At 39.9% G+C, this 17,563-nt stretch overlaps 1 protein-coding gene across 1 annotated transcript in view; it reads right to left on the reverse strand.

Annotated features, from left to right (window-relative positions):
- The window catches only part of mmp24 (matrix metallopeptidase 24), a 117,810-nt gene that overhangs the window by 24,865 nt on the left and 75,382 nt on the right, over positions 1-17,563 (reverse strand). The window contains exon 7 of the mRNA XM_074665485.1: positions 13,046-13,251. Within this exon, the coding sequence (XP_074521586.1) occupies positions 13,046-13,251 (206 nt within the window). The remainder of the gene's footprint in view (positions 1-13,045; positions 13,252-17,563) is intronic.

Below are 17,563 nucleotides of genomic sequence, written 5' to 3' on the forward strand. Positions count from 1 at the left end.
TGACTCAATCAATCAATCAATCAATCAATCAATCAATCAATCAATCAATCAATCAATCAATCAATCAATCAATCAATCAATCAACTTAAATTTGGAAAGCCCTTTACAACACAAATGGTAACCAAAGTGCTTTCCATTAATCAACAACATCAGGACACCAGGATATCTCGCCCCATCACTGTATGTTAAAAGCCAGTCTGAATAAAGAGGTTATGAGCCTGGATTTAAAAACCCAAAGTCAGTAGTGGTGCATATTTCAGGGGGCAGTTTATTTCAAAGCCTGGTGACTGTGAGAGTCCGATCACCCCTGTGTTTAGTCCCTGCTCTGGAGACTTCCAGCAAGAGCTGGCTTGAGGACCGTAAGGCTCTAGTGGGGTTCCGATCACACACTAAATCGGTTGGTTATGGAGCAGCAAGGCCATTAAGGTCTTGAAAAACAAAAAGCAGCATTTCAAAATCAATTCTAAAAGAAACAGGGAGCCTGGACTCCTACTCTCAGGAGCATAAACCAAACATTTCTTACAGTGCTTTTCCCAACAGGTGGAAAAATCTTGGACCTGTAAGACATGAAAGGTGTCAAAGTGTGAATAAAAGAGAGAACTGGAGTGAGACAGATGGATGAGCAGACAGGCAGGAAGATGGATAAATGAGGGGCACAAGACAGACAGGCTGGGAGGGAGATGAGATAGATATCCAGCAGAGTAGAGACAGACGTGTGGAGACAAACATCGACAGGCTGGAGGGAAGACAGGCGGAGAGATAGACGGGTCTGACCTTTTCTAACATTCAGTTTAAAGATCAGAGACATCAAAATGGATTTTCCCTCTCGTCTAACCTGCCACCCCATCTCTTACACACATACACAAGCATATGTTGTATGTATAAAACCAACGTTTCTCTCTTTAAACATTCAACCATTTTTTAAAATCCTAAGCTGAAGATATCCTCATCACCTCTTCAGCGCAGCATTAGCTCCTGGTGCTAATGATCAGGCTGTTGAACGCAGCTCTCTCCCTGTCTCTCTGGTCTCCCTAGATATACAGCACTTTAGACAGAAGTATCTGCTAAACAACACTTTGATACTAACATTAAAAAGTGATTTAGAGCTGACAGACACTTTGCTCACACTCACTGGGCAGCACAATGGGAATGAGGAGGCTTTTGTGTGTCCAATAAGTGATGCTAGAAGAGTTTCAGGAGCAGAATCACACCTCAACGCATCTTTCTGCACATTTATGAATTAAAACCTATCCCAATGGTGTCGATAGTAAAATTAACTGTTCAGACAGGAGATGTTTTTTTGTACCAGGCTGTACATACGTTTATTTCTGCTGTGAAAATGGCTTTTTTGGCTTGGTTTGAATGTAGTTTCCAGTTCTTCTGGAGCCAACTTCAACCAGACACTTAAGATTTTAGCACTAAGCATTGTCTCATATTTTTAGACTGGAGATTGCTGCTTGGCTGTAACCACACATTTCGGCCAAACTGGGTCTCTTTGAGGACTGCCTTTCTGGCAGTGTTGCCAACTAGCGACTGTCCAGACCCCTCAGTGACTAACAACAAATCTAGCAACTTTTCTGGAGTTTAGAGACTTAAGTGTGAAAGCACATATTGATCTTACTTTTCTCAATGAGCATCGGATGCTGGGCCCATCCTGGTTCCAAAACACTCACAAGCCCACAAGTCCTCACTCGTAGCACCCATGACAATTACATGCAAAGTACTTGAGCGATGACATCATTCAGTGACATATGGGACAGCAAATAGCTACTTTCCTTACTGAGAAGCTGGCAACACTGCTTTTCTGTGTTGAGTTCAGTAACACCTGTGGCATCTTATATACCTTATGTACAGCTACAGCCTCTGTCTCTATTGCGCATTCATGTTCATTTTTCATGTTCATATTTGTCTTGCAAATTGCACAGTCTGATGTCCACTCAGTGCACTACTTTTTAAACGTTTTAAACTTTAACTTTTTAACCTAAATTGTGAATATATCTTTATTCTACTCCCTTCAAAGTTGTTTATTTTAATATTGTAATTATTATTATTTTCTCTACTACTTAAGTTCTATTTTTTCTACTTTTTTAATATTTAGTGTTTTTCTGTGCTTTTCTATTCACAACTTGTACTAAGAGAGTGCAGCTTTTACCGAAGTCAAATTCCTTGTATTCTGGAAATACATGGTGAATAAAGCTCATTCGGATTCTGAGGAATCAAGAAGGGTCTGTCTGTGAACTCGTAGCAGAGAAGTGGAGCCACTACCTGTGGGTCGGCAGATCCCAAATCAGTCTTAATACCACAGAACCATCTGAGAAGTCGAGAGTGTTTGTTGAGAAATTGAGCCTGGAGCCATAGGGGTCTGTAACCCAGAGACATCCAGTATACAGTAAAAGTAAATGCATGTTGTCTGTGTTGTCCTGCTGCTAGATGTGGAAACTGTGGGTTTTCTGAATAAAAGTAACCTTACATTTATCCCGTTTTAATGGTTAGCTTTCATTTTCAATTAATACAATTTATTTATAAATTTATTTAAAACAAAAAAGAAACCTACTAAGACGCAAAAAAATGTAATAAGTCTATTGTATTACTGTTCCTATGCACTATGATGCACTATAATCACCCTGTTTGTTCACCCTAGCTCCCGTGTCCACCGTACTACAAAATAAATGTAAGAAATCTTTTTTTTTTTTCAAGAAAAATGACAGATCTTACTTCTGATTCAATTAGCTCACTTTTAACTTTGCTGGCTGGCATAATGTCTCCAAATAAGCTTTTAGTCTGGGTGCTATAAATGGATTTGTGTTCTTCAATCTGACCCAACCACAGATACTAAAAAGTAACATTTAGAAATAACCCATTTTGGTGCTGTTAATCTCATTTCAAATTTTGAAATATATGAAAAGGCAAATACATGAAAGAGGCATATAAAAGCTACCTTATGCTCTAAGTCGGACTCTTTTACCTGATGAGCTTGGCTGAACTATGAAAGCACTTTTTTTGACTCCAGAGGGACTCAAACGAATCAGACTGCCAGTATCTGAGCAATCTTTACATTCTGAGCCGCTGAGGGACAGACGGTTCAGGTCCTCTTCACTTATGATTTAATAAAGCTCTGTTTAAATCCCTCAGTGTCAGCCTTTTTATACAGCCACATGGCTCCCTCAAATGTAGCTGCTTAAATACACACAACAGCCTCCTGTTATTGAGTGTGTATAAGAGAAACATGAATAAATCCAGATTTTTTTTAACCAACACTCCAAAAACGGATCTTATGTTTCTTAAAAACAAAAAGAGATTATTTGACTCAATAAAAGCCACATTCACCTGACAATCCCAGAAAAAAATGTCTTATTCCAAGACATTAGAGGACAAAAACAACTCCAAATGTGGCATGTTAATGTGGCTCTTATTTTAAGGTAGGGTCAACAGGATTTTTCCTAAAAAATAAAAAAAATCAACTTTTACAAGAAAATTCCTGCTCAGTCGTCACTTCTGGGCCTCTATACACGTGTGTCAGCATCTGTGTCTGCCTCAGTCCCTTTTCTCTGCCTGTATGTTGATGTTATGGTTATATTGGGACTTTTCTAGGAGAGGAGTAAGCAAGGTTACATCAACCAGTCACAGAGTGCCAGGTTTGCAAGTGACTTGGCGTGATGATTTTAGCTAGGTGCTGAGGCTAATCACTGCAGCTGCAATAGTGGACGTAGCACAGAGGAAGAAAAACACAAAGTGAAACAACATGCTGAACAGATAAAGCTTTTTACTCAATGAGGGTGAAGCTTGGCTCAACTTTTACTTACTTCTGGGAACTTGGAGAGCAACTTGGGATGAAGAGTGAAGCGAGCTAGTGTGTGTCAAATACCCCGTGATTAGAAAAATAAATGCGATGACCTGGAAGGTAGAATGAGAAGGTGCAATATTCGCATTTTAGGCGTTCCAGAGACCCCAGATTCAAGTACCTCTACGGCTGTGACCCGGTTACTGAGAGAAGTCCTGCACATGGACAAGAATGTCCTCATTGATCGCGCACACAGGAGCCTTGTCCCACGGCGTCCTGGAGGGAAGCCGCGTGCCATCATAGCGAAGCTCCATTACTACCAGGACTGCGTGGAGGTATTGCGCCGAGCCCGAACCCAGGCTCCGCTGATGTTAAACGGACAGTCCGTGGCCATATTCCCTGACTTCACCCCATCTGTTGCTCGGAATCGGGCTGCTTTCACAGAAGCCCGAAAACTTCTCCGTGATCAACCAGGTGTCCGGTTTGGCATAATGTTTCCTGCACGGCTCCGCATTACACACAATGGAGAAGAAAAGGAGTTTGTGGATCCTACTGCTGCAATGGATTACATTAGAAAATACGTGATTAAAACCTAGGAATGGGGACACGAACCAGCTTCGTGGGAGCGTGCAACTTCTATAGAGGTTTGGTAAATCTAACTCTGTATTGACTCTATATCTGTACCGAACACTAATTCTACGTGGCTTTTGTTTCATTACATCGGTCTTAGCCAGCTATTTGAAAAGTTCAATGAATGTAGGTTGTATTTAAGCTTAGCGGGAGCCAACTTTGTTTTGTTTTGGCTCAATAGGTTACCAAATAAGCACGAATCGTGTGGATTTATGTGTGATGGTTTTTTGTTGGAATGGTCACCAGGTTCTATTAGGAGACCAAGTTCATTTTTTGGGGGAGGTTGGGGACCAGCCAGACAGTATTTTTTGTTGTTGTTGTTGTTTTTTTCTCATGGGTTGTATTGCAATGTTTATGTTTATCTACCTTCTTTTCAGTTGCAATGCTCATACTTAAATATCTGTAACCACTATGACTTCTTCATTGAGTGATTGCTTGATAAATTTTGTGAGTTGGAATGTAAAATCTCTGAACCACCCAGTCAAACGGAAAAAAGTTCTTACCCATTTACATCAGCTTAAGGCCGACATAGCGTTTCTTCAAGAAACACACCTGCGCATTTCTGATCACTCCAGACTTAGAGGTGGTTGGATAGGCCAAGTGTACCATTCAAAATTTAATTCTAAATCACGAGGCACTGCAATTATAATTAACAAATCCTTACCTTTTGTGGCTACTAATATTGACGCTGACCCAAATGGACGATTTATTATTGTTGTAGGGAAAGTATATGGATTCCCTTTGGTGCTGGCAAACATTTATGCCCCCAATTGGGATGACTCCAGTTTTTTTAGTGATGTTTTTTCACGACTGCCATGTATGGCATCACATAATGTCATTGTTGGTGGGGACCTAAACATTGCCTTATCCTCTTTGGATCGCAGTTCTCAGAGGGTTATTCCTGTTGCTAAATCAGTACATGTAATTCACTCTTTTTTGGATACTTATGGTTTGGCTGATGTTTGGAGATTTCGGAACCCGTCCTCACGCAAATTTTCTTTTTTTTCAAATGTTCATAGAACATTTTCTCGAATAGATTATTTTTTGTTAGATAAGAAACTCCTTCCTCTTGTTGCAGATTGTGACTACAAGGCCATGGTCATTTCAGATCATTCCCCTGTTGCTCTCTCATTACGGATTCCAAATGTAAGTTGTAACTATCGGCCCTGGAGATTTAATCCGCTACTGCTTGCAGATGAAGAATTTAAACATTTTTTGCGATCTCAAATTGAATTTTTTGTCAGTATAAATCAAACCTCAGAAGTTTCACACTCTACTGTATGGGAATCTCTTAAGGCATATTTGAGGGGTCAGATTATTTCCTTTTGCGCAAAACAGAAGAGGGCCGCAACGGAGCATCTCACTAAATTGGCTGATCAAATTGTTAAATTAGATGCTGCATATAGTATTTCTCCCTCCCCTATATTATATAAACAACGATTGCAATTACAAACCGAATATAATCTTTTATCCACAAAACAAGCTGAACATCTTCTTTCTAAATCCCGAAGCGGCACATATGAACATGGTGAGAAGACAGGCAAACTTTTAGCGCAGCAGTTGCGACAAAGGACAGCTAACCAAGCTATAGCTGAAATACAAAATGATCAAGGGATAAAATATACAAGCAATTTAGACATAAACGATAGTTTTCTGCAATATTATCAAAATTTATACAGTTGTACTTCATCTGGTGATCACTCGAATATAGATAATTTCTTTGAAAACCTGAATATTCCTTTACTTGAGACAGATGCAGCTAATAGTTTGGAGGAACCAATTTCTGATCTTGAAATTCATAGGGCTTTGAGGAGCTTACAATCTGGGAAATCTCCAGGTCCAGATGGGTTTCCATCTGAATTTTATAAGGAATTTGCTCCTCAGATTATTCCATTGTTAAAGTCTACATTTGAGGAATCATTCATCTCACAGTCTTTACCACCGACAATGCGCCAAGCAGTTATTTCTTTAATTCTTAAGAAAGATAGAAGCAGTCTTAATTGTAGCTCATACCGCCCAATATCCCTACTAAATGTGGACACAAAGATTCTTGCTAAGTTGCTGGCTCATCGCTTGGAAAGGGTCTTGCCATCCATCATCTCACCCGATCAAACAGGTTTTATTAAAAACAGATTTTCTTTTTTCAATATTCGACGTGTATTAAATATTATTTATAACCAATCTGACAAAGATGCTGCTGAAGTAGTAGTGTCACTTGATGCTGAAAAGGCGTTTGATCGGGTGAGATGGGATTTTCTTTTTGCCACTCTTAGACGGTTTGGATTCGGGACAAACTTTATTTCCTGGATTAAAGTGTTATACTCCTCGCCGGTCGCGGCTGTTCGAACTAATAGTAATTTATCTAAGTATTTTCGGCTCCAGCGCGGTACGAGGCAAGGGTGTCCTTTGTCACCCCTCCTCTTTACATTGGTGATTGAACCCTTGGCAATTGCTTTAAGACAGCGATCTGACATCAAAGGGATTCTTCGTGGAGAGACTGAGCATAAAGTCTCGCTTTATGCGGATGATATGCTTTGGTTTATTGCAGATCCTTCACATAGTCTTCCAAAAATTTTAGATTTGCTTAAGGAGTTTGGAGCAATTTCAGGATATAAGGTAAATTTGGAAAAAGTGAAGCCATGCCCATTGGTAGAGTAATAGGGGAATCGTCAACTGTTCTAGATCCTTTTAAACTCAGTTACAATAAATTTAAATACTTAGGCATATGGATTACACGAAATCACAAAGATTTATTTAAAGCGAATTATCAAGTGTCACTATCAAAGCTAAAACAAGATCTTGGAAGATGGGAGTTGCTGCCTCTTTCGCTTGGTGGCAGAATTAACATCATTAAAATGAACATTTTTCCTAAATTTTTGTATTTGTTTCAATGTCTTCCAATATTTCTAACCAAATCTTTTTTTAAGAATATAAACAGTCAAATTTCCTCTTTCATCTGGAACAAAAAACCACCGAGACTAAAGCAAAGTGTACTACAAAGGCCCCGGAGCGCGGGAGGCTTGGCACTCCCAAACTTCTTATTTTACTACTGGGCATCCAATATAAAAGCAATACTTTACTGGGTACAAGTGGATGATAATTTACCATCATGGGCAACCCTTGAAAAATTGTCAGTGAAACAGGTCACACTTAAATCTTTGTTATGTGCAAAGTTACCTTTGCAAAAACCCATTTCCAACTTTACTTCAAACCCTCTTGTTATACATTCAATAAAATTATGGAATCAGTTCAAGAGTCACTTCAAATTGACAGCATTATCCTTGTTTGCACCACCCCAGAGCCATTGTATGTTTCCTCCATCAATGATTGATAAGTCTTTTAGCATCTGGACAGATTTGGGAATCACATCAATGTATGAGCTCTTCAATGACAATGTCTTCAGCTCTTTTGAGCAGCTGAGGACTAAATATGATATTCCTGGATCTCACTTTTTCAGGTACCTACAAATTAGACATTTCATCGTCTCCAACATGGACTCCTTCCCATCTTCTCCCTCCCCATCGCTTCTGGACGATATCTTCAAGCTCAAACCCACAGTCAGGCGCCTGATAAGTGTTATCTATGGGTTGTTAAATAAGTATAAGATGTCTACACTGCAGACACTTAAATATAGATGGGAGGAAGATCTGAGTGTACAGATTTCAGATGAGACCTGGAAAAATATTATTGACAGAATTTTTTCTTCATCCATTTGTCTCAGGCATACAATAATACAATTTAAAGTTGTACATCGACTTCATTGGTCAAAAACTAGATTGAGTAAGATCAGAGACGACTTTGACCCTACATGTGACCGCTGTAGACAAGAACCAGCCTCGTTATTACATATGTTCTGGACCTGTTCTAAATTGCAGAATTTTTGGAAAAATATCTTTGATACTTTTTCTAAAATATGTGGTTTTTCCCTAAGTCCTTGCCCGTTCATTGCAATATTTGGAGTGACTTTGGATAATCGCTTATCAAAAGCACAAGGTAGTTTAATTTCTTTTAGTGTACTTTTGGCTCGTAGGAGAATTTTGTTGAATTGGAAGGATGTATGCCCACCTGTGTATGGGCTTTGGGTCAGAGACGTAATGTATTACATTCAGTTAGAAAAGATAAGACACACACTAAAAGGTTCTGTCCAAAAATTTTATGATATTTGGAAACCTTTTCTTACCTATTTTGAAGGCGTAGAGGCAAAAGACATTGCAGTATAAATGTATATATTATTATTATTACTTTGTCTGGCTGGCTGGGGTTGAGGGTGGGTTTTGGGTTTGAACAAAAAAATATGTATGTTCAATGATTGTTTTCTCACATTGTGATGATCCTTTTTTCTTAATAAACAGACCTTGATTAAAAAAAAAAATACCCCGTGATTAGCTTGTGCTGACATGCCAAGTCGGGTGCCTGGCTCTCGAGTCTTTCCCACTGAGAGATACAATGCTTTACGTGGTTGCTGGGCGAGTGAGTGTGTTCATGTAGTCATGTTTGGAGGCTGTGGGTGTGTGCTGCTGCTGGCACTGAGCCAAGGAGGAGGAGCCCAGTTTGAATGTTGTGTTTTCTAATAAGTAATGAGTAATGAACATTCCTGCAGACCCTACCTTTAAGTCTAATTAGAAGTTTACTAGAAATGGGACTTGCTTCAATTTAAGTTTATTTCCAGCGAAGTCTGATTTCTCTAAATCTGAACATGCCCCCGTTCATTTGTGATGTGAACCGTTACTTTTATTATATACAGAAACTGAACAGAGCTTGCAAAATGAAGTCATTATCTTTGTGTATAGGCCCCCTTTGCCTCAGTTTTGTTGTGGGGCTAGCAGTAAAACATTAAACCTTATGGAAATACACTTCCACCAGGTTAATGAAACACATAAAGTGTTAATGCTGCTCTTAATAAGACTGTTGCCTGCCTTCGTTTCTACTCGAACGTGTTGGTATCACCTGGAAACCTAACACTGTGATTCTCTGCTCATATTCCTGTGTATGCATTTACATTTAGTACTTCAGGTCAAATGTTTCTCATCAATAAGCTGATCAGAAACAGAAACCTGTGCCCATTGTGTCTCTTATCTGCAACAAGCCCACAACAGTTGCTATTTTTTCCTGCCTCCATTTGCATCTCTTTTTATTTCAACGTTCAATTTTTCTGATGCAAATCAGTGACGAGGACACAATCAGCTACAGGGGATGTCATAACTGATGTTCCCTTTTTTTTCTTTTTTGCAGCTCTTAACTTTAATAGCTCAAAGCCGTGTCAAAGCCTTGATCTACTCCAGTTTGGGGGTATGCTAGCGAGCATATTTAATGAGACATTTCACAGTTTTGATCAGCTCTGAATCAAAACAGATGACGATGCAGCTGAGAGCTCAGTGACCTCGATGTCTGCCCTGAGCACTCGTCCCCACAGGCACAGTCAGGGATTGCTGCAAACATGTGTATGTATGATTATTTTACTTTTTATTTGACAACAAAGATGCATATTACAACTTTACTTGTATTTTATAACCTTCTCCTACCTTAGAAGATCAGCAGGAGAAAGTGTGAATAGCGTGAAATGTTGCTGAACAGATTTTAACATCTCAACACCATTCAGTGTTTATCTGAGTCACACAAATCATGACCATAAATGTTTGTCCACAACCTTTTTTCCATGATGAACACATGATGATCATCAGCTAAAATTGCATCTATTACAAAAACCACATGTCATTTAAAATGTTTAACTCCATGACATTTCCTCCTGCTGTGCATCTAATCCATCAAAACACAAGCAATACACCTTTGTGACAGGCTGAGAGAGCTAAAGAGCCACAGTCTGTCATCTGCACCGCCTGTTCATCGAGCCAGAAGTGACGATGTTTGGATAAGAAGGTACAGAATGAGAGGTGAGCTAAGACCAAACAGTATACACGCCTTTTTTTATTCATCAGCTTTAAAATAAGCTCATCAACTGTTGTGTTTTACAGGTGAGGATTCACCAACTCTGGTGGGGGAGTGAGCACAAAACCTCTCACTACTGCTGGTAGAAAAACATGGTGTAAACTAAGAATGCTTTCAAAAACATAAATATAATAGTTACAAAGGACCAATTTACTAAATAATAAGTGAGCCAAAAACAGATCAAATCAGGTGTGACAGGGTGTGGCTTCCCTTTGCTTTCACACCAGCATCAATTCTTAATGGGGAACTTGCACTAAGTCAGGGATTTAGTAGACTCATAGTCAAGAGAGTGATCAACCTATTCTACCAAACAGGTGCAAATGATAATCCTTTTCATATGCAGGTTAAAACAGTCATTTAGTGAAACAGAAGAGAAGTAGGAGGCTTAAAACTAGCTGAGGAACAGACAAATCCCTCTACCAAGCCAAGGTAGTTCCACTGCATCAGCAAAGTCTCTGCAGACAAAGATTTCAAAGCAGACTGGGCTGTTCAGGCTCTTTAGAAGAAGCACAAAGAAACGAGTGCGTTGAGGATTAAAGACGCAGGGATCAGATGAGGAAACTAAGTGCAGCAGTTAACACACTCCCATCTTATCTCCCTTTGAAAATGTAAGATGTCCAGCAGTGCCTAGCAGAAACCAGAGGGACCCAAGAAGACCATCTACTTTCTAGAGAAGTCCAGAGTGAAGTTGTCTATTATTCTAGACGCTTTTGTCCAAGCCACGTAGAACACAAGCGACCATCGTCTAAATGGAAGAGTTGTGGCTTAAAAGCCAAACAAGGCCAAAAGACTCAGCTTTGGGGATGGGTACGGACTTAGGTACTTATGTAGTTAACAACCAAATTGCATCTGCAGTACAGAGTCACATAAAATCATAGGGTACCATTTTTAGGGGCCAAATGCATCCTTGAGACTGTGAGGGAATGCAAGAGTAGGTGATTTTCCATGCTGTACATGAACACAACATTGTAAGGTTATACACTGAAGAATAGATATGCTAAATTGAAAAACTTACCAATTGCCAGGAAGCTGGCATTGGTACCGTATTGTTACAAATGTGAAGGGTACCCATCCCTACCCAACTATGCACCAAAACATAGGAGCAGAAAAATGCAGCAGGAGCTCTGGACACTGACAATGTAAAATGTTTTCCTGTAGCTAATGGCAGTTTGTTCGTCAAAAGGCTGGAGAGCGCTACATTAATGAGTGTCTGCAGGCTGCTGTAAATGAAGGTGGATGTTTCTTACAAATAGTGTTGCCAACTCCTCAGAACTAAAAGTAGCGATTGGCTGTCCCAGAAATCGCTGAAAGTTGCTAAAAGGCTTGATCACCTAATTTACATAAAAACTATTTGCATGTAATTGTCATGGATGCTGTAGGACAGAGGAATAACATCGTGGGAGAGACAGCAAGCGTGTAAAAAAAACACACTAAAAATATGTTTACAACTACAGATAAACTTTCTTCTTTTGAGTCTTGCTTTTTATGTCAAAATATTAACCCTCCACCTTTATCTTTATCTTGAATTTCCCTCCGGGGATTAATAAAGTATGTCTTATCTTATCTTATCTTATCTTATCTTATCTTATCTTATTTATCCAGGCTTGGGAACAGCTAAAGTGACCATAATGATTCATTTGCAAGCAGTCATCTGCCCTGGGTGCAGCTGCTGCTGCGTGTGAGGACTTGCCCACATGAGAGTTGTATGGATAGGGGAGGGTAGTACCTGAGGAGAGTAAGATCAATACATGCGTTTAAACTTAGGGATGTCCCAATATTACATTTTCACATCCGATACAATACTGATACTGCAGCATTGAGTATTGGCCGATTCCGATATTAATCCGATATGATATCAGCATTAAACATGCATACTTTTATTACTTATTTTGTAGTATGTCTGTCATGTCAGAAAAGGCTTGATTAAGTGATATTATTCAAACAAAGAACAGTAATCAGCAACAGTAGGTATGAGGAAAAACTGACCCATTTATTATTAACTAATGGGTAACAGAAACTGCTTATATTGGAGATTTTAGATGCATTCCTATACGATACCGATACTCGTTTTTTTGCTGATATCGGACCGATTTCTGATATCAATATCGGACTGGGACACCTCTACTCAAACTCCAGAAAAAGTTGCTAGACTTGTTGCTAGGGGTCTGAAAAGTCCCTAACTACAGCTGGACCCTTTATTGGCAGCAGTTGACAAGTCGATAAGTCTGCTGCAAAAATTACTTCACACATTAATGCACTGACACCAACAGAGTGACCCTGGAGCTGTGTCAGTTTTACTTGGGTTTTACATGATCTGAATGTGAATGCATAAAAGGCAGCTTCAGGATAAAAATAGTAAAGTTAAAATCAATAATATTACATTAAATATACCATGTGGTACCATGGGACACCAAGATTATATCATGTTTAAACCAACCACAATTCCCTTTAAATGAGTAGCAGCAATTTCCTTGGTGTGAAAAATGTTGCACCTTCAGAACATCTATGTGTCCGTGCTTACTGACATCCTCATTGAACAGGATTAATAGAGACACATTTCAGCATCAAACTCCATTTTCTCCAAACACTGCATCAGACAGCTGGAGGAGCATCAGTGCACCAACCATCTGCTCAGGCTTCACTAATGTAACCCTGCGTTCACCTCGATTCTGATGTCTCTCTGCTCACCTTGAAGACAAACATCTCTCGTCTGAAGAAGGCCACAGTGTTGAAGTTGCCGTCACAGATGTTGGGTTTGCCGTTTCCAGGCAGCGCAGGCCGGTCCCCGGGGGGTCGAGCTGGACGAGAGTGTTTTCTCTCAGAGGTGGAGTGGGTCCGTCGTGAAGGTAAGGTGGGCAATGGCCTGGTGGGCTCCAGCATGGCTGTGGGAATGCCTGATGAAAAAATAAAACAATAAAAGGAAAAATAATTTTCCCGCCGATGATTCATCTTATCTGTTTAATACTGTCTGTGGATTTCTGAGATCGCACAGTGTTTTCTTTTCTTGTAACTACTGGAACACAATGATTCAGAACAACATGAGTCATGCAGTCATCGACTTATGTAAGCTGCGGTTTTGAAGTTGAATACACTGTGAGAGCTTTTTGGGGTGATTCATTCATGTTTTCATATAGAAAGAAGCATGTTTTATGATTCAGACTGATGTGGTCGAAACAATTATACCTCCTCCTTAGTTGAGGTCTAAATTACTGATTTTTTTTTTTTTTTCTGCTGAAGAATGTTGAGAGACAGGTTGTGATTGCACATAGAATGTGTTTGCAGACTCCAAGGCAGCAGATTCAGCACTGCACTTCCAGACCCCAAAATCAGAACAGAAAATAACAAAATAAAGAAAAAGCTTGACCTGGAGGTCCAGGAACTTTTTGTACCTCGTAAAACATTCCTAGGAATGAAATAGTTCTTGCAGCTCACTGTCTGCGTTTCCTGCTCATGTTGAAGACCTGGGTACATTAAACAAATCAGGCTAGTGATGTATGTAGAAAAAAAAAGAAGGTAATTGTATAAAGTAGACCATTGTTTGGGAGTTATTAAACTAAGTCAGTGACAGCTAGGTGTCATCTTATTGTGAACGAAGGGTGAAATAAAAACACTGTGGGTGCTCCACCAATCAGAAATGTTCTGCTTGCAAGCTCAACCCCCAAAGTTCCTGGACCTATGGAAAGCACAAACCCTGAGCCAGGAACTTTTAGGGGTTAATTTATTACCCTAAAAAGAAAATTAGAGTTTGGTTACTGTGGTTAAAAAGCAACTTTTGTCATAAAACAAGGTTGGAAACGGGAGTAGCTGATCTAAATAACAAACAAACCAAGGGGTAGAGGGGTCCAGTGACTTTAAATTGTGTAATGTCTGCTTAAAGGGGACATATCATGCTTGTTTCTCCTTTTCACTATGCCAGACTAGGATGCCTGTAAAGCATTTCTGCCCTCAGTACAAGTCATTTAGTTACTTCATTGCCCCACAATAGCGTTCTCAATATCCTCATTTTAGGCCATTCTGAAGATCTCGTTGAAACGCTCCGTTTGGAGAATGACCTCCAGTAACCTCGCAACGTCACAGCCCTTTGTGCTCTGATTGGTCAGTTCTATCAGAGGGGCGGAGGGGGTAGAGCCAGGGGGCGGTTTTTGCAGCATGGCAGTATTTACAAAATCGCCATTTAATGGAGCAGACCGAGCGAGTTTGCTGTTTGCCAAAACTCCACCGTAAGGCATTGATAGCACTAATAAAACGGCAGAGTGTAGGATACGTCCTTTTGTATTGGACCCCGAGTCAGACCCAGACGGTTCTGCAGCTCAGGAGGAAGAAAATCCACCTCCACACAGATCATCTCAGGACGCTTCAGTGTGGTGAGTCAAACCGGTACTGTAACATGTATAGTTTATACGTGGAAATATAGGCAGACTTCACCAATAAACCATTTCTATAACAGGGCTCCATCCTGCTCCTTCACCTTTCTCTGTCTGTTTTATCCATCATGCTGAAAGTGTAGTCTAAAGATCGCCTCTACCGTCAGTTCGTCACTATGTTAGCACTCAGTCAAGTTAGCCAGAGCTAGTAGGGAGCTTTATTTATACTCTGCTCTTGGTGGGTGTATCCCCCGGTGGTGGTTGTGTGACTAACTGACATCACAGAGGAGGAGCTGCTTTATCAGATTACTCCAATGAAAAGAGAGGATCCTCGTGTCGTCATGGAGCTCAAAATCTTGAAGCCAAATGTCAATGACCTATTTTCAGAGGCATCAAATCTCGTTCTAAGATATCAGAAAAAATACAATATCTCATTTTTTGAAAATTCAGGGGGTAAAAGGTCTTGTTTTCAACTTTATTATTTTATATGTAAGTATTAAATCACGGATCAGCATGATATGTCCCCTTTAAAAAAATAAAATGACAACTTTTACAGGAGTAGTCCTGCTAAATTGTCTCCTACGGGTCTCTATACATGTGCGTCGATATCTGTGTCTGCCTCAACCCCCTACTCAGCCTGTATGCTAATGCTCTGGCTGTATCAGGATGTTTCTAGGCTGGGAGTAAGTGTGGTTAAATCAGCCAATCACAGAGTACCCAGTGCCCAGTCATCAGCATGTAGGTAACTTTGCATTCTGATGATCGGCAGTGAAAGAAGCCAATCAGAGCAGCTGCGAGTGGACGTAGCACTGAGAAAGAAAGACTAGCACTAAGCCAAGGAGGAGGAGCCCAGTTAAAAGGCTGTTTACTAACAAGAAACAAAAACCCTGCAGATCCTGCCTTTGAAAAATAAAATGATGCCGTAAAAATCAAGCAGTGATTAAAAACAGGATAACCTCTGTTGTCCTCACAGATACAACCTGGCTAGTCTTTCCCAGAAACACTGACTCAAAATATCAGCATGGATCATGACCTTTCATGTTTGGATCATTTTGTGTTATTAACGACAAAGATATGGGTCCTGCTTTGAAGCCTAGAGGAGACAAAGGATCTAAGAGAACCCAGTCATAAATGTCACACATGCTTTGTGTTATCCTGCTTTCTGTACAGTGATGCTAATTAAATATGAGCTGTTTCAGGCTTTAAAAGTAGCGTAGGGGCAAATGTTCTGCATTAAAGGAGATTTTCTGGCCCAGCAGACATGTTTGTTTAAAGTTGTGTTTCTTTTTTCCTGCCTCTTTGTGATCCAGCATCACAAATAAATGTTACAGCACATTACAACAGAAGCTGTCATGATTATTTCAGAGTAGACAGAAGGCGTCTCAGGGTGTTTGTGTGTGCGTGTGTGTATTTGTGTGTGTGTGTGTGTGTGTGTGCTGCCGACAGGCCTTCACAGATCTTTGTTCACTTAAAGAAAAATGAGTCCCCAGTAATGTGCAGCTGATTCACTGAAATAGAACAAAGCGTCCCCGGTGTGAGCGCAAAGCAAAAGACACAAAGTCGAGCATTTTGTTGTTAAAATTTTTCTCTTTCCAGGCAAACAGTGATCAGCACAGCGTATTAATATCAGCCTTAACCTGCTCTACATTCATACACTCATGCTGCTGTGTGCCGCAGGACAACTCTTCTGTAAAACTCACTCTGGGCTTTAGGATGAATTATTAATATTCAAGGTGCGCTGCTTTTGCTTTGCAAGTTTTTGCTTTTAGGTTTGAAGTGAAGTCAAATGTTTCTACCTTTAGACTCTTTGCAGGATGAGCCTTCAGATTTTCATGAAATCTTACCTCACTTTTCAGCTCTATCTTGGCATCCATAGACATCCATTTTGCATTATAAATAAATATTTTTACACTCTTGTGTTCCCTTTCTTAATCTGACGTCTCAGTGTTAGTTGCAGAGCTTGCATTTCTAGAGCTGCTTTTGAAGTGTCTTTGTTTGCAGAATAAATTCAGATAGAAAGATGCAGCATGTAAATCGGTGTTAAGACTGATTTCAAAACATGAAGCCAATGATGAAGTACATCAAACTGCAGTTCCCCTTGTGTCCACTAGAGGCTGGTCCAAAAAGCCAAGTAAATCAGATCAGCTCTTTCTTTTCTTTTCTTTTCTAACAACAAAAATAAACACCTTTACAGTCTGGATCATTTTTTTTTTTGGCACCTCATGTCTTTGTTTCTGATACTTTATGGGATTGAATTATTCTACATCTCATCTGTTTGGAATGTATTTAAACCAAAAGTTATACATTACCTCAAGAGCTTTGCTGATTGGATCAAGAGCTCAACATGTTGTACCAGTCATAATTTCCTCACCTCGGAGGGTCCCCATGGGTCCCATTGCCACATATTTCAAAATTTCAAGTGGCCTCAAATAGCTTTTGGAAATTCAAGAAGTCCCTAAAATGAGCTGAATAGTTCTGAGGTTGATGTGCTAAAAATGCCCACAACCATCAGCTACTGCATACACCTGATCACTGAAACCTGTGTTAAATTTGAGCGTCAGCTTTTAAAGCATGATGCAGAAAAACTGCAGCTCCCTCAGTGTCCACTTGAGGCTGTAGATTTAAACACGTTCAGAGCAAACATTTTTAGAATCTAAAACTTTTTGTTTATTCATATTTTATAACTTGTCTGTTTTGATTATGTCAAGCCTTAGAGCTACAGAGATGAGGCTTCATACCCTGTGGACTGTGTAGTTCTTAGAAACACTCAGAGAGGGCAAGTTAATATTAAGCTCATAAAATAACTACTACAGGTTGGGCTCTAGACTGACATTAAGTACCT

The sequence above is a fragment of the Halichoeres trimaculatus genome, unplaced genomic scaffold (genome assembly GCF_033239565.1).
Source record: "Halichoeres trimaculatus isolate MK-OKI-2021-1 unplaced genomic scaffold, fHalTri1.1 fHalTri1_scaffold_1, whole genome shotgun sequence".
Taxonomy (NCBI): Eukaryota; Metazoa; Chordata; class Actinopteri; order Labriformes; family Labridae; genus Halichoeres; species Halichoeres trimaculatus.